Here is an 18157-nt window from a genome sequence, read left to right as displayed (position 1 = left end):
AGCTTTCTGAACCAATTTGTGAAAAATCCTTCGAAGAATTTGGCAGTAAAGGTGGCAACTCTCCTTTTACTGAGCTAACTCTTCTCTTTAAAGATAAAAAAAATTGAAAACTAATTATTTTTGGAGTGCCAAAATAAATAACTGAATAATAAGAATTTTCATTTGTATTTTAAGTTATACATTTTGAGTTAATATGAAAGAGCTATTACTTTTACTGCCTCTATAGCAGTGTCTAATGGCTCCTAATGCTGTGTCCATAATTGTTAGAAAAGTAACTCAGAGGCCAGTGGTACCTAAGATAGACATTTTCATCCTTTTTATTATATGTTAAGTCTTGATCTCCCTTCCTATGGATATCTTTGCTTCACTTGTCCTCTATTTCTCCTACCCTCTGTCAGCTCTGTCTGGGTCACTGCTCTTGATGGATCCCTCTGTGTCTGTCTATTGACACTGACTCTTTCATCCGGTTTAGTCTCTATGTATGACTCTGTTCTTACCGTTTTTGTCTGCCGTGTCTCCCTGGCTTCCAGTCTCCCACACCTGAAGACTCTTTGTCCTGCCAGCCTTTGGAATCCATCTCTCCCAGCCCACGTGTCTCTGTCTTCCACTGCCTGACTGTGTTTTGCCTGGGTCCACCTGCCCTTCGCTTCCCTTTGACTGCGGGCTTTGTGTCTCCCTCAAGCCACAAGGTCGCTCTGTCTGCTCTTGCCCACGCATTCTCTGTCTGCTCCCATGTACCCCCTGTCAATCTGCCCTGTCTGTCATGTCATAGAAAGACGGACAAGTCACCAGTGAAAAATCTGTCTTCTGGCCAAAATGCTCCCAAAATATATCTTTTCAGAGAACCTGCATTGCTTTCAAGAGGTGACTTGGAACATCTAAAAAGAATATTCTTTGGTACTAAAATGAACATTCAAAGTGAACATTAGGCATTATACAGAGCCCAAATATTTTTTATTTATAAAATCTCAAGATGTTCAGAGTTGATTATCAACACTTTAAAAGGGTATAATTCTTAAAATTTTTATTATATTTCTTAAAATATAGTCCTTTTCTGAAGGAAAACAGTTGTATTTAATGATAAATTTTGAGACATAATTTGTTTGATTAGTGACTTCAGTTTGTAGGTGTGAAAGTTAGAGGAGTGGGGAGTTAAGGACTTATGAGCTCCTTCAGAATCCAAAAGTAACTCTTAGTTTACTGACACCCTTTTTTATTAAACGGTACTCTGATGCTAAGAGTTAGCGCATCTTCTGAAAGTATCTACCTTCCTTCCACACTATTGTGAGAACCTGACTTTTTACTCTAGACATGCATCCAAATGAATATACTTGTCATTTCAAATTCTTTAATAGTAGTAAGCTAGCTTTTATCATGAAAATCTTTGGATTTGTCCTGACTGTGGGAAATTTGTATTCTCCCAAATATAGAAAGAGTTAATTCTATTAATATAATGTGGTCAAATGAATGTCTACAATCACATTGTCTGTAAAATGGGGTAAGACTAGTACCATCTCATTGGGTTATGTTGAGAATTAAGTGGAATAATCTATATAGAACTCTTAAAATGGTACCTGGCATATAGTAGGAACTTCATAATTATAGGCAGTCTTTGCTTTGCCCGTTCTGCTATACATAAATTTTAGTTGCCATCTTTAAGTAACATCAATCCCCTAGAAAACACTGTTCAAATTTTAGGTACCACAGTGTATTAACTGTGATCAATTGCATTAAGTACAAACTTTGCCACGAACCCTTCAGTCCACAAATCTCTATCTGAATAACAGACACACATCCTGATCCATGGCCAATCATATCACTTCTTTCAAAATCTGTTTTCAGTTGATGCACAGATAGCATTGTCTCCCATTTTACAAAAATGGATTATCAAAGGGGAGACTTGACCAACAATGATGTTGCACTTGACAGTGCAACAAAGAAATGAAACATTGGAAATGAAATGGGAAAGTATTTATGACAAACAGGATGAAAATGTCCCAGAGGAAGTGACACTGGCAAAAATAACAAAGCAAAAGAAAAAAAAAAAACCTTCACATTAAATGAACTCTCAGAGATATTTCACAACATTGAAAGTGCAAGGGATATGTTGGAAGCTGATCCAAACTTAGGAGTGTGACATTTTGCCCAGTACTAGAAAAGATAAGCTTGAATATATCATAAGTTATATGATGAGAAGGCAGCAAGCACTGATCAAACTACTTTAAATAAGTTTTTTACAAAGAAATAAAGCACTTTAATTCTCATTGTTTCTGATGTTTTAAATTATAGTGTACTAAATAAAATCAGTTTTACTAGTTTTTCATTCCCTTATTCATTTTTAACTGACAATAGAGGCTTTTTGACATTTTGACAAAATTTTAATGATCACAAAACAATCATGATTTTTCCTATTGATTATTATCATTTTGCATGATTTCAGCTTGTAGTGGTCATTATTATAGTCCCACACTTCCATGCAAAACAAGGACTTCCTGTAGTTGCTTTTATTATTAGCAATTATTTTGTCCAGCAAGTCATGTACTATAGTTTCAGGGAAATTGTTCATTGCTTTTCAGTATTTGAGAATTCAAAAACCTTGTCATTTGTCTCCTGTCTTTGTATTTCTAGATAATCTAAGTCCTAATTCTAGTCATGTCTTGTCATAGGGTTACCCTCAGAGCCTCCTGATATATCTTCTACAAAAGTACAGTTTTTAAACTCCTTATTTTACTATTCTTCAATATTCTACCCTATTTCTTCATTCTCCAAAATCTTCCACTTAAATTCCATGCTAACCCTTTCTCTTTTATTCTTCTTCCTGCTAATCTCCTATCTTTCCATACTCTCATTCAACCCCTGAAAGCCTATCAGTTCTTTAATACACTGTCTTCTTTTCAAAATGACACCTGCCCTAAAACATATCCTTAAGAGAAAGTTAAATTCATCAGTTTCTTCCTTATGTTTCATCTACATTTCTGTCAATCATAAAAGACCAATATCTTTCTTGAATTTAAATTATTACAGAAAATTCTATGTAAGTAAAACATAAAATCCTGGCTGCAAGTTGACCATATCAGCACTTGCCAAGGATGCCATGATTGACAACAAAATAAAAATTAAAGCTAAATGCTGTGCATTTTCACTGTATACACTTTTGCATTTCTTGAGCCATGTAAATGTATACTTGAATATTCCAAAAAGAGTAACATTCACATTAATAAATAGTGATAATAGAAGTTTTGCTTTCAGTTTTCCATTCACAGTTGGTTTGATATAATTACTTCCTAGAGTTCTGAGGCTTTCAAAAGATGAAACCTTCATCTGCCTGATGTTTTCTGCACACATATAGATTGAAAAGCAGGCTACTGGGAGCTTGCACAATGGACTCTAGTCAGTTAAATTTTGATTTGGGCATGAGTCTTTTGCTCGAAAGAGAGGGTGACAACCTGGTTGGTTCTCTCTAAGGCCTTTGGAATTACCATGAGGTGACTCTGGAAGATTTAGTTTAATAAGCTGACTGAATGCTGTTTAAAGCTTTATCAGGTTTAAAATGTTGAAAGGAGTTTTAATCTACATATTTGGGTAAATTCTGCTAATCATTTTTAGCCTGGTACTACCTCTTGAATTTTCCGTGATCATTACTGCATTTAATGTTACCTAAAATAAGAGTTCATTTTTCAAAAAAAGGCATGAGTGACTCTATTTGGCTTGCTTCAGTTCATAGTTTCTCAAAGAGATTCCAGGGAAATCCACAGAGGCCCCAAACTTGTGATGGCAATAGAAGCAAAGTCAATTAATTTGGAATCTCTTTTAAAAACAATCATTCTCACAGCACCTAAAAGAGTTATCTGCTATAAGCAAAAATTCTATTCTAGTTCTCACTTCTTTGATCCCATGTCACATCCAGAATTACTGGTTTCATTGGTCATAAGCTGTCATTTCTGTTAGTGTATTTTACTGTGCATTGTAATGGAAAATTTTTTGTTAAGCCAGTTTTGCATCTCCTGCTCTCAAGTGGAAGCACAGTGAAAATTTGAATGTAGAAGACAGTGACTACACCCTGACTAGAGTAATCAATGCAAGAACATCCTTAAAGCTTTTCTTCTGTAACAAGGGCAAACTCAGCTAAAAAGTTTGTTTAAATCATGCTTAGCATAACAAGAACCTTGAACTGTATCTATCTTTGACTGTATGTGAATATACCTGACTCATCACCATAGTGCCTTTCAACTCAGCCCCACTCAGCTCAACTCTTTTTCCTGCCTTATACAGATATTTAAAATTCTTTAAGGCTTCCAGTGAAGGGTATAGGGTTTTTATACTTAATACTATTTTATAGCACAGGAATTTCATAGCTCATGAATATCTCAGATCTGCAAAATAAAACGGAGGGCCTTTTCTTGTATACTCAAAAATGTCTTTGTAGCCTCCGACTGTGTAGTTGTGTCATATTTGTGTCATGAGCATTTATTTCTAAGCAGCAATTACATCACAGCAGAGCCATTTTTTTAATGCTAAAAAGAACAACAACAAAAAGAAGTAATGACAAAACAGTCCTTCCCAATCTCAATCTGAAGTTAAGGAAATCAAGGAAATTCTATGTCAGCAGCACTACTACATTCTAGCTTTTCTCTACATATTTTATAAGAGTAAAAGCATCTTGTATTACTGTATTGACAAATAGCTGTCCTTTTGCCCATCTTCTTGTCTTCTGTTATCTCCTGTGCAGAACACTGCTATTGTTATCTATTATGAAAATTATCTCATAGAGCAATAAATGATCCTATATAGTATCTACATTCATTTGATTAGCTCTTTTTCCATGTTACTACAACTTTAATGTTCTTATTATACGGACTTTATCAGTTTTTCTTAATTGCCTAACTTATCTTTGATGTCTCACTTTCCTTATATAGGTTAGTGCTTAAAGATCCACATAAAGCATGACAGTTTAATCATTTCAGTGTATTTTGAGGTATTTTTCAGTGAACTAAATTGTTGTAATGTGTAGTGTTAACTCGCTCACTCTGAGGTGGGAGGCATCCTTCCTTAAAGATCTTGGCTGCCAGAGTTTTTCCGGATTCCTGACTTTACTTCCTAGATCCAGGGAGGCACTCTCCAGCAACTAATCTCTGGATTTTGTCTCCTGCCTTTGCCTTTTTCTTGCTCCTTGACTAATATGATTCTTGGGGGTCCTGCACCTGCCCCACTGAGTGGCAATGTCTTTACACCACAATGCCTGGTCAGAGCTAACTTACTAGGACACCTACAGAGCGGAGACGACAATAAAGATCGGCACCATCTAGTGTGCCTTGCCCTTTCTGGCTTGGACATCATTCTTAGATCTTCTGATCTTCTCTATTGATTTAATTGTACTCAGAAAGGGTTTCTTTTGGAGACTTCTAGACATGTGGTACTTCTCCTAGACCCTTGAACAAAGCCCTGTCCTTCTCTATCTGTAGCATGACCAGCTTTGGAAGAGATACATTTGGAGAAATGATGAAGCAAGGATCACCTTCCTAGCCAATGAAATAACTGACCAACAGAGTGACATAAGTCAAAGGCAGATCACTGTCACATGCAGATGTTTTCATGGACTTACATGAAAACAGAGCTCTGTGGATAATTCGTACATTAACACATTGTTTGGCCCATAAATACAAAATAAATGGCATCTATGATATCCATTTGGGAGATCCCGTATCTCCTTGCTAGAGAGCTAAGACATGAAACTCCTGCTAACTGCTTAAGGCAGCAAATGTATCTTGACTGGAAAAGGCAGTAAGTTCAAAGGGGAGGGAGATCCGTGGTCCAGAGTATGTGGGCAAGGCTCTCCAAAGAGCTGAAACTCGAACCAAGCCCTACAAGGATGTTTATTGTTAACTCTGCCTCCACAGCTTCCTGCTTCTCACCGTTAGTGAATCCTGGCAGTTGGTTTTGCCTCATTTAAATAGGGAATACTTAAGGAGAGCCTAATAACACAAATCCTGATACTTTGTGCATTTCAGCGTAAAACAACCATGTCAGAAAACCACTCTTATTCCAAATATCCTAATAATAGAAAACTCTTAGCTTCTCTTTGGGAGCATGTAGCTGTCCTGCTCTCCTGACAGTTTTTCTTCTCTCCATTTAGATTATAAATATATGGGGGCCTGGGACCATGTGTTTCTTATCCATACTTTGTAATTCCCTGTGGATAAGACTGGCCTGATTCTTACATTGTAATCTAATCACTTACTAAGAGGTCCCCGTATTTGTTGAAGGTGATGGATTAGCCTTTCAAGCTCCCCAGCCTAAACGGCACTCGTTGTCTTGGGCATTCCCGTCAGCTGCCTTCCTCTGATCTCTATTTCTGTTCCAACCAAATATGCTCCTGTTTATTTTCCCTGGTCACCCCCTTTCCATAGCACATTAAATATACTTTTAAGGAGATAGCAAGACTTCCCATAAGAATATGGGCTTTTCTTTGTGACCACACATACAGAAACCGGGAGATAGGCACATTGGCAGATGAGACCTGACCAACTGCAAGGAAAGCCTTAAGTGAGAGCATCCAAGTGAATTTTAAAACCCATCAAGTTAATACAGCCTTACTTTTTAATTTAGTACATGTTTTAGCCACTATGTTTTAATTCAATATAAGTATAATAAAGCTTTGCTTAAATTCCTTTGAACTCACTTTTTTCCAATTCATTAAAAACATTTTTACTCCAGTATTGTTTCTAAACAACTAATGAACCTTTTCTGTATGGTTCTCTTATGTAAATGGGCTGTTTTCAGTCTGTGGCCTTAACATATATAATTACTCTCTCTCTCCTTTATCCTTCTTTGTGATCCACCTTGCATTCTATTTAGCAGACACTGGTTGCTTTGTGATTTTGAAAAAAAAAAAAAATAGCATGTAAGTATACCTGGAAATAATAAATACCAGCAAAATTATTCTTAAGTAAAAATTCTGTATAAGTTGTTTTTCATAGACTTTCATCTTAAAATCTCATTCAAGGCAGTTATGGAAGTCTTGTCACCATTAATACTATACAGATTCATTTAACATTAAACAAATATTTCTTGACTTCCCACTGCAGATAATAGCTGCAGGTGCTTGAAGATATAGCAGTGAACAAGACAGACAAGGACCCTGCCCATAGCCAGCACACATTCTAGCAGAGGTTGCAGTGGAGATATAGCCAACAGATACATAATCAAATATACAGCCTGTAGAGACAGCAATGGAGTTCCTGATCCTTCTTTTCCCTCACCATTGCTTCAAGGTCATATCTACAACCTCATTACCTGTAGTGTTGAGTTGGATTTAGTCTCATGGTGGTACCCTCATCTAAGAAGACGTGTTTAAGGGCCTGGTTCTAGTACAAGAAAGAAAAGATGGAGAGGTACCTGGGAGGGTCAAGTTTTTCATTTTTAAACTGGAATTAAATGGGCTTTAGTCTCAGAATTATAAAGGTAAGGATTCATTCACTCATTCAGCACTGTTACTGAGCACTGTTATCAGTCAGGGTTCTATTATGTTCCAGGCTTGATAACTCCTGCATGCATGCCCTTAAGAACCTCATACTCTAGTTAGAGAGACAGAGATATAAGATAAATAACTATTGATATTTACTATTAGTAACATTATTACCAATAATGTTATAATAAAAATTTATATTAAGTAGAAGGAGAGTACCACAAAAGCAGTAACAAACCCTGTCTGCCTGGGAGAAGGCCTCACCATAAGTTGACATCTAAACTGAGTCCTAAAGATGACTGGAAGCATAGCATGCCTCATTTATTCAGAAAATGTTTACTGAGCACCTACTGTGTATCAGGCACCGTTGTAGGCACTGTAGACACAGCAGTGAACTAGATAAAGTCATTGCCCTCTTGGTAGTAGAGATGTGGACAATAAACAGAAAAATAAATATGTATTAGGTGGTGAAACATGTTATACCAAAAATACATGTAGGATAAGAAAGGGAACAGGGATTGCAAGGGATACTATTTTAAATAGGGTAGTCAGGGACATCCTCTCTAATGAGATACTCTTTGAGCAGAATCCTGAATGATATGAGATGAGACCACGAAGCAGGGGGAAACCATTTGAGACACAAGGAACAGCATGAACAAGGGCATGATGGGCACGAAAGCATGGCATCTTTATTGCAAAGTGAGATATTCTCTGCTGGAGCATGGGGTAAGATGTAGGGGGCAGGGGTAGGGGTGATGTGGGTGTGACAGATGAGGCTGGCAAAGAAGAAAGGGGCCAAGTGGTGAAAAATCATGTGTACCATGCACAGGGATTTGCGTCCCCACATTGTCAATTGGGGGAATAGGGACTAGATTTTGAAGATATTTTAAGAGGAATATAATATGGTTAGATTTTCATTTGGTTGGGTTGGGTTTAGTTAGGTTTTATTCTTGGAAAATTATGTCTAGCAGCAGTGTGCCAGATGAACCTAAAGGAGAAGCACAAGAAGCCAATTATAAGGTTATTATGATAGTACAGATGAGAAAATATGTGGCCTAAATTGAAACAGTAAGATGAGGCTAAGAAGGACATGGTAGCATTCAGATGTTTTAGGAAACCTGATATGTAAGATTTGGTGCCCTACGGATTATGGGAAATGTCAAAAACAGCTCCTAGGTTTGAGCTTCGGTGACTGAGAGATGATAATGCTATTAACCCATTAAAGGGCCCTTGAAAGAGAGGCAGGTTTAGAAGTTCAGATAATGAACTTGATTTGGAGCAGTGGGAAATAACTGGAAATTAGAAGAGAAGTGAGGGCTGAAATACAGATTTGGCTGTTACCTGCATTTCACACAAATTTTAAAAGGAGAAGGAGCAAGAGTAGCCAGCATTGTCAGATACTACAGAGAAGCTGAGTAGGATGAGCATTTTTGGATTTAACAGTTGGAAGGTCACTGATGACTTCAAGATCTACCGATTTCAGTAGATGTGAGTGGAGGCAGAGCCACATCATGGTCGGGTTAAAGAATGAAGGGGTAAGAGGCTGTGATTGTCCAGCTGATGTCACTGTCCTCTTCCTCCTTGGAAGCTTTGAACGGAAGGTCAGGTCTTCTTCCTCGCTCCCCCACCCCCAGCCCCTTAGCCTTCTCCACTCAGGGGCCAGAACTGGATGCCTGAGTGAGAGGCATGATGGAAGGACAAACTAAGATCCTTGGGTCTCTGCTGGGAGAGGGGCCAGGGATAGAGGAGCCTGATGTTGGTGAGTCATACATTGCAGGGAACATCCTCAGTGGGGGACAGCAGGTCAGGCCAGTTCAGAGACCTATCTCCAGAGGGGGAAAGAGATGACATACACATGTTTCCGTTAGATGAGGAAGCTCTGGAGCAGGAAGCTGAGGTAGCATGGGGAACAAGGGACTTTCAAGGCTGGTGGGAAAAATACGGAATTAGTTAAGAAACTCTGCCCCAGTAAAGGAGTGGAATCTGGCAGAGTGTGGGGGTGGGGATAGAATCTGAGGTAGTAAACTGATGCTGACTAGAAATTCAAGCAGGATGCCTAGATTTCTTAGGGCACAGGGACTGGGGATGTGTAAAGAGGGACTGTTGGCAGTTCTTGTGACCATAAAGATACCAGTGAGGAGACAGTTAATGAATTGAGAAGTAGTCCCAGCAGTACCTGGCAAGTAGATGTTTAATACTTGTGAAGCCAGAGACCAGGTGGGGTGGGAGGTGGGGGTGGTGTCAGGGAGTAGATACCTCAGTTTCTGGAAAGCTGGGAGTAAATACCTGGGAGAGGATGGAGGCAGTGACTAAGGGGGACTCCCGACAGCTTGGAGGTACACATCCCAAAAAGGAGCTTTGCATCTCAGTGGGCGTTGGAAGCAAAGGCCAGGATGGAGGACCCACTCCCTTAACCCTAGGGCCTAAGGAGTTACCGCAGGGCCTACCAGAGATTTCCCCGCCTCGGCACAAACGCACCCTCAGGCTCTGCACAAACACACCCTCGCCTGCAGTGCCGTCCCCGCCCGCTGGGGGCGGGGCTCGAGGGCAGGGCTGGTGGCTACTCTGAAGCCTCGAGAGCCATCAGTTCCTACCGGACCTGCTGGGGCAGCCGTCCCACCCCATGGCGGGACCCAGGTCCTCAAACTTTTACCCGCTTCCAGACGGTGGGGGCGGCGGTGCCGGAAGGCTGATCCCTGTGCGGGTTGACGCTCCGGCCTGGCTGTGTGCCCAGGCGGCCCCCGGCAGGCTGATGGTCCAGCAGGGGCTCAGGCCCACGGTCTGCCCAGGCCCCGAGGTGTGGGGGGTGCCCCCGGGCCCCCAGCTGTACGAATTCCCGGGCAGGATGGCGTGCGGGCCTCGGTTCGGAGCAGCTGAGGCAGGGGCCCGGTTCCGAAGCTCCTCCGAGGCCACCTTCCCGGGGCCCTCCCTTGCCCTGCAGCGCAGCCCGAAGTTGGTGCTGCCAGAGGATGTCCCGGCCATAGAGAAAGAGCTGCAGCAGCTGGCCACAGAGCTGAGGCGGAAGAGGATGAGCCTGGGGTACTCGCAGGCTGACGTGGGGTTGGCGGCGGGAGCTCTGTTTGGGAACGTGCTTAGCCAGACCACCGTCGCCCGCTTCGAGGCCCAGCAGCTCAGCCTCGCCAACATGTGGAAGCTGCGACCGCTGCTGAAAACGTGGCTGGAGGAAATGGATGAGGAAAACTTTCTGGGCGTATGCAAAATGGAGCTGATGCTGCAGCAGGCTCGGAGGCGGAGACGGGCAAGCAGGGAGAGACGAATCGGAAATGACCTGGAGAGACTCTTCCTGCGGTGCCCGAAGCCCACACCCCAGCAGATCAGCCGCATCGCGGGGGACCTCGGGCTGCGGAAGGAAGTGGGCCGCGTTTGGTTCTATAACCGGCGGAGCAAGATGTGCAGCCGGCCGACCACTGATGCCTTCCCGTGGGAAGCTGTGGGGGCAGCCGGGCCTCCTTGCCCAGGGGTACCAGTGTGCTTTCCCCTGGCACCGGGGCTCCATTTTGATGTACCCCATTATGGGGGATGTTGCTTTACACCGCTGTATTCCCCTGCCCCTTTCTCTGCGGGGGTAGCCCTCCTCTCTGCCCCGGCCGCCGCTCTGGGCCTCCCCAGGCTTTCCAGCTAAGGGCCTGCCCTTCCAGGGAAAGCCAGAGAAAAAGGGAGGGCCTCTGGGGAAATGTTCCTGGGGTTCATTCAGGCTTTTAGCATTTTCTCCGTTTGCTGTCTAAAGAAGTTAAGAATGCATAGTAGGGAATGGGGGTGGGAGTTGGTTATGAAAAATTTGGGAGAGAAGTTGAAGTTCATTGCTGTTTTGTGATATTCCTTGTTTTTCCCTAGCATTGGTTTTAAGGTACATTACAATATATATTAATACATGGTTTTGATATTTTGTTTCTTTTTTTATTAAGATTAACTGTTATTCCTTGTGGTTATCAGTAAACATAGAGTTTAATTTGTTTATAAACACAATATTGAGTGAAAAACTCAAGTCACAGAAGATTACTTTAGTATACCATTTTTGGGTTAAAAACAAGCAGAATTCTGTGTAAACATAAACACAAAATGCAGCATAATAGTTACCTCTGAGGGAAGGCTTCGGAATGGGATAGGAAAGGAGAAGCCATTGCTGAAACACACAAGTTTTCTTGGAAGATGCATTTTTTCTAACTCACCTTTTCATTTCCAGTGCCCCAGCTTTATGTGGGGGTCTCAGTTCAATTTTATGGAATCCCACAGGTTTGTTTCCTGTCCTGCCACAGTCGTACTCGAAACCCCTCTCTTGCTGAGACTGGGAAGCTGGACAGCCATAGCTTCAGCCCCAGCAAGGCTTACTCCTCTGGTTTTCAGCTCCGTTTGGTTTGTTCCCTGGGAATTTCCCTTACTTTTCTTTTGAGAGCTGATATGTTTTTTTTTATTATTATTTCAGGATATTATGATATGCTTTTGAGAGGATATTGGTAATAGTTTATCCAACATTCCCTGGTGGCTTTTGCCATTGTATGTCTTAAATCACTTTCAGAATTTCTCTGAAATTCTATCCTTAACTTTTTGGGGAACCGCCAGACTGTTTTCCACAGTGAATGCACCATTTTACATTCCTACCATCAATGTACAAGGGTTCCAATTTCTTCACATCTTTGCCAACAGTTTTTTTTTTTTTTAATTATAGCCATCTTAAATGTGAAGTGCTGTCTCACTGTGGCTCTGATTTGCATTTCCCTTATGACTAATGATGTTGAGCATCTTTTAATACGCTTATTGTTCATTTTTGGGTCTTCTTTGAAGAAATGCCTGTTCAAGTCCTTTTCCCATTTTTAAAATTGGGTTGTCTTTCCATCATATATTCTGGATATTAAACTTTTATCATATATATGATTTGCAAATATTTTCTCCCATTCTGTGGGTTGTCCTTTCACTTTCTTGACATTGTCCTTTTATGCACAAAAGTTTTAAATTTTGATTAAGTCCAATTTATCCTCCTTTGTTGATGTTGCTTTTGCTTTTGGTGTTGCCAAATCCAAAGTTATGAAGATTTGCTCTTATGTTTTCCTCTATAGATTTTATAGTTTTATCTCTTAAATTTAGGTTTTTGATCTATTTCAAGTTGATTTTTGTATATGGTGTAAGGTAAGGGTCCAACTTTGTTCTTTTACGTATGGATAGCCAATTTCCTGGCACCAGGTGTTGAGGAAAATATTCTTTCTCTATTGAACAGTCTTAGCACCCTTGTCAAAAATCAACTGACCGCTCATGTGAGGGATTATGTCAGGGCTCCCAACTCTATTCCATCAGTCTATATGTCTGTCCTTATGCCAGCATCACACTGTTTTGACTACTATAGTGTTGTAGTAAGTTTTGAAATTGGGGTGTGTGTGTCCTCCAATTTTGTTCTTCTTTTTTAATACTTCTTTGGCCATTCTGGGTTACTTGAAATTCCATATGAATTTTAAGATTAGTTTTTCCATTTTTGCTCAAAACACCATTGGGATTTTATTAGGGATCACATTCAGTCTGCATATTGCTTTGGGGAGTATTGTCATCTTAAAATATTGTCTTCCAGTCCACGAACACAGAACGTCTTTCCATTTATTTATGTCATCTTTAATTTCTTTGAGTAATATTTTATAGTTTTCAGTGTACAAGTCTTTTACTTCCTTGGTTAAATTTATTCCTAGGTATTTTATTTTTTTAGATGCTATTGTAAATGGAAGTTTCTTAATTTTGTTTTCGTATTGTTCACAGCTAGTAGATGGAAATACAGCTGATTTCCCTGTGTTGATTTTATATCCTGCAGCTTTGATGATTTAGTTCTAACACATTGTTTATTCATTCTTTAGGGTTTTCTACATATAAGATCATGTCATCTGTGAACAAAGATAGTTGTACTTACTCCTTTCCAATTTGGATGTCCTTTCTTTCTTTTTCTTGCCTAATTGCTCTGACAAAACCTTCTGGTACTATGTTGTATAAAAGAGGCAAAAGTGGACATCCTTGTCGCGTTTCTAGTCTTAGGAGAAAAACTTTCAATCTTTTCACCATTGAATATGATGTTAGCTGTAGGTTTTTCATATACGGCCCTTATCATGTTGAAGAAATTTTCTTTTATTCCTAGGTTATTGAATATTTTTATATGAAAGGATGTTGATTTTTATCAATGCCTTTTGAATAAGTGAAAGATGTTTGAGGGATAGATGGTATCTGTGACTGTTTCGTCGTATTATAACCACCACACCACTACTTCCTTCCCCAGTGTTACCGTCACCATTGCATCCATAACTAGGGGGCCTAAGCATTTTTTTCTATATTCTCATTCTCACAACATTCCTGTAAGATTAAGTGACCCACCACTGGGTGATGGAACCAAGTTTTGAATCAGATCTGCCATTCTTCACAGCATGGAGCAACCCCAGATACAGCTCAGCTTTCAGAAATGAACTTTTGGTAAAGTGCTTTGAAAACAAAACGTCAAGTAAATATTCATACAGTCCTTATATTCTTCTAAGCCTTTTCAAGTTACCCAATTATAAAGAACAAATTATAACATTTAATTTTCAGAACATAGCCCTGAGCAGCATTGTTTCAGGTGGAAAATAGATATGGATATAGATTACACATATAACTTTATAAGATTAGATTGGGTTCCCAGTTTATTTAGTCAAGAATGTGAAATCACATTGGAAATACGATGACCACAGAGCAGATGTGAATGAACCATATATCAGCACTTTCCTATGGTCCAACGTCCCTGATGACAGTGTCCAAATTAGGGCACCACAGACGTGGAGAAGCTTCATTTCTACACTGCAGCTTTTATAATCCTCGGGGCTTGCATCACTGCTCAAGAAAAACTTAATCTCTGCTCTTAGTGCTTGCATTTAAGAGAATGTTTAGAAACATTAAGCTCTGGTTCCTGAACCAAATTCAGTAACAGTGAGTCTACAACCTCATCTTGGGGGAAAAAGCTAAATTAGTGCCTGGGTCTCTGCCCCCAGCTTTGCAGTATCCCAGAGAGAGACCAGTTCCCCCACACAAACTACAGGTGTCCAGCATGACAAATGTATACTTTTTCTTCTTGTCAGTATCTAAAGACAGAGTACTGAGGATCCACACAGATTAATCCAAATGGAGCCAAGCCTTAATTGCTTAGCTTTAGATTCAGTAGGTAACTAATCACTTACTGTTGGATTATCTCACTGGAAGTCACACAGCACTGACCCCATTTCATCCTTTTCCTAGACAGCCCTTCTGGAAAGCCTTGGAAGGGCGATGTTCTTGCAGAGAGTCAGGCAGTGTTTAATGCCAGGATGAACAACTCTGATTATGCTGTGAACATTCAGCTGCAAAACACTATGAAGAAGCACTGACCCAGTCTGCTCCTGTAGTTCTTCTGCAGCCCCTGCAGATTTGGAGAAATGGTGATGGGATGATCTCTGAATCTCAGGGAGCAGCTCCTAGGGTCTGCCCCAGCACCTGCACAGCTGCATCATTTGCACGGCTGCTCCACCTCTGCTTAGACAAGTACTGATATGTGTCACTGATCAGCCTTCACATAATTTAAAACGAGATTTTCCATCACTGGTTCTCTTGACCCTGCTGTGAAAAGAGAATAGGCTGAACCTTAGGGAAACCTTAATATTGAAGTGATTTCAGATTTTTCAGAGATTTAAGATTGATATATAGACACCTTAATAATAAGATCTCTTAAAACTGATAAGGGACCGCCTTTGGAGTTAGGAGAAAACCAAGTATCGTGATAAGTGGTTAACAGCGTTAAATGTTACAGAGATCAAGCAACATAAGAAATCAAGTAAGGCATATCATTTCAATAACAAAGATGCCATTGGTACCTTTAGTGAGAGCAATTTCAGTGGAGTAGTTAGTAGAGGCAGATGTCAAACAAATATATAAGTCCAAAGTCTTTATATTTGTCAGATTTTCCCCTACCTCAATTTAAAATATAAATGTCAACCACTCACTTCAACAGATCTTCACTATCATTCTGAACATATTTCTTTACCAAATGTTCCACTATCTTGTGTTTCCTTTACACAAAGCAGATACTATTAACCTGAACCCTAAGGAGTGTAAACAAAAGAGTGTGTTTGTATTTATGTACATTTTCTTTAAAGATGGTTGAGAGCCTTCATTAAACTTTCATAGTGGACTATGACTGTTTTTAGATCTACAATTTCAGAATTTAAGAAACATCTTATTTTTGGCCACATTTTCACGAGATTTTCCTTGACAGGACCCATCTAATAGATAATTTCTTGTTTTCTTCAAATCTGTATTTTCTGGATATCTCTAGCTCAGTGTAGTATCAAGACCCTGACTCAGTTTTAACACAAGCCTTTCAAGTTTAGTCTAAATATTGCATTGATTATTGCCTTTCTTGTTCTTATACTTTTATTAATCCTTGGCACTTTAATAAAAATTCTTATCATAAAGACCAATTTCTCTTTTTCCTGGAAGTTTTCTTATTTATTGTCTATGAACTCATGAGGTATTAGGATATCTGCCCTTATTCCAAAACATTGTCTTGTCATTGAATTAGCATCTGTTTCTATAATTTAATATTTTTGAAATGTATATACTGTATATCCTTGTTTGTTATACTAAAACTGTGTCATGGGGCCTTGTTTTTTTATAATAGCCACTCCTGTTTATGGCTTTCTTCTAGAAATAATCTTGCTTACTAAACAGTATTGATTTTCCTGGCAGAATCTATTCATGATGAATTGTTTTTAGAGTGCAAAATGGTATTATCTATGTAGAACAATGCTTTTAAAGTGAAAACTACAGTGCCATTTCCATAAAATCCTAGTGGAACATAGTACTTGACAAAGTGATTCTAAACTGAAAGAATAAAACTTAGGAAAATAGTTAATGAAATTTTGAAGATAAAAAGTTAGGTGGCCTTGTCCTACTAGATGTTATAAAACTATAATTATTCAAATAGTATGGTGGTGGTGGTGGTGGTGGTGGTGATTGTGTACAAAATAACAGAAACAAATATTTGGCTACTCCATTCATTGGAATGTGAATTGGTGCAAACTGATGAAAGGCTGTTAGGTAATTCACATGAAAAGTTCTCAAAATGGTGTTCCCTTTGGCCCATCATTTCAACATTTAAGAATTTTTATAAGAAAATATACATGTGAAAGTGTCTAAAGATTTAGTGATAAAGTTATCACAGCAACTTTTAAAAAAATTTTAACAAAAAATTAGAAACAACCTAAATGGTTAACAGAGGGTTAAGTAAATGGTACATCGCATATGACTAAGATTGTGTCACAGAACCGCAGTTTTTGGTATACAGAAAGTTCAGAGTAGATTTTTGAGTGAGACAAAGCAGCTTATGAACCTTTATGATACCATTTTTAATAAGCTATATTACAGATAGAAACAATCCAAATCTATATCATAGTTATTGGTATTATTGGTGATTTTTTAGAATTTTTGCTGTATTCGTTATACCATTAAAAAATTCCAAGAAATATGTTTAAAGGAAGGGTCTAGGAAATCTAAGGTTCAAAAAAATATTCATTTTCCCAGTCTTCTTTGTCTTTAAAATAGTAATTTCTCCTTATAAAGCAATATTTAAGAGTAAATCTGACCTTTTTTTCCTTTTTAGTCACATCTGTAGTTTCTGTAAAAGAAAGGCAGTGCTCTAAATGGAGGAGCATGAGAGCATGTAAGTTAGAAAGACATTGCTAAAAATTAGGGCTGTAGGGTTTTTTTTTAATCAGATGCCCATTAATGCTGAGAGCTGTGGTGTAGCACAGTGAGTGAATACACCTGCCATATGTCTGGTTTCCTGTACAACATGGTAATTTACAATTACAATTAGTGTGTTTGTAAACCTCTGTGTAGTTAACCCATATTTAGAATATAAGTCCAAATCATTTCCATGTTTCTGAATGTTTACTTTTGAATTTTAAAAAGCATTTGAAAATATCAGAATCCTGATTTCAACACAGTAGAATCTTTGCTTGTCATTTTTGAAGAAACCAAGTGAATATAAATGAGCTCTATGGATTTCTAAGTTGGCAGGCACGGTCAGTTCCTGTGATTACATCCCCAGCCAGTTGAAAGATCAACTGTCATGAAGTGAATCCACCCCAAAACCCAGTAAAAACCTTAAAACAAGGCATTAGCATTATCATGGCTCCACCAGTGAAGAAAAGCATGACAGGAAGCTTTGGGAGAGGCTACACGGTTTAACTCAGGGGTTACCTCCAAAAAAACAAATCTAGCACGCAGGTCTATTGAGCTGCCACTCTGTCACCTTCACTTTTTAGTTAGGAGCACAGCTGTGAATTCTGCTAAAGGCCGAGTTAGCTACTTTAGTCTTGAACTTGGCCCCCCCTCCCAGCTTCCAACAAAATGACAAAATACTGCCAAAGACTATGGCTGGAAAAGGAAAAATTGGGGCCTTCCTGAGAATTCACTACATTTAATATTCAATATTCTTTCCTAAAACAGTACAGCCTGAATGTCATTTCTTCTACAGAGGAAAAACTGTATTGTTTAACAGGTTGTCCTCTTTTTCCTTCCAGGATGTATGGTATACAAGACCCTCTTCTAGGACTAGGTCCGGTGGCCAAGGCAATAGATAGATGCATTCAGTTGATCAATTATTTTAGAACAGATGATATGCTCCTGGATCAGCTT

At 39.3% G+C, this 18157-nt stretch overlaps 2 protein-coding genes across 2 annotated transcripts in view; both read left to right on the top strand.

Annotated features, from left to right (window-relative positions):
- FAM172A (family with sequence similarity 172 member A) overlaps positions 1-18157 on the top strand; it is a 412613-nt gene that overhangs the window by 278965 nt on the left and 115491 nt on the right. The window lies entirely within an intron of this gene.
- POU5F2 (POU domain class 5, transcription factor 2) lies at positions 9687-11355 on the top strand. The gene has a single exon (XM_045566293.1). It carries the CDS (start codon positions 10089-10091, stop codon positions 11106-11108), a length of 1020 nt encoding a protein of 339 aa, XP_045422249.1. The 5' UTR covers positions 9687-10088; the 3' UTR covers positions 11109-11355.

Source organism: Lemur catta, chromosome 12, assembly GCF_020740605.2.
Source record: "Lemur catta isolate mLemCat1 chromosome 12, mLemCat1.pri, whole genome shotgun sequence".
Classification (NCBI taxonomy): domain Eukaryota; kingdom Metazoa; phylum Chordata; class Mammalia; order Primates; family Lemuridae; genus Lemur; species Lemur catta.
The sequence above is the reverse complement of the archived record's forward strand: the minus strand, read 5'-3'. Positions and strand labels throughout refer to the sequence as shown.

Coding starts and splice junctions, on each gene's coding strand:
- POU5F2 (XM_045566293.1), top strand. CDS start 10,089: ATGGCGGGACCCAGGTCCTCAAACTTTTACCCGCTTCCAGACGGTGGG.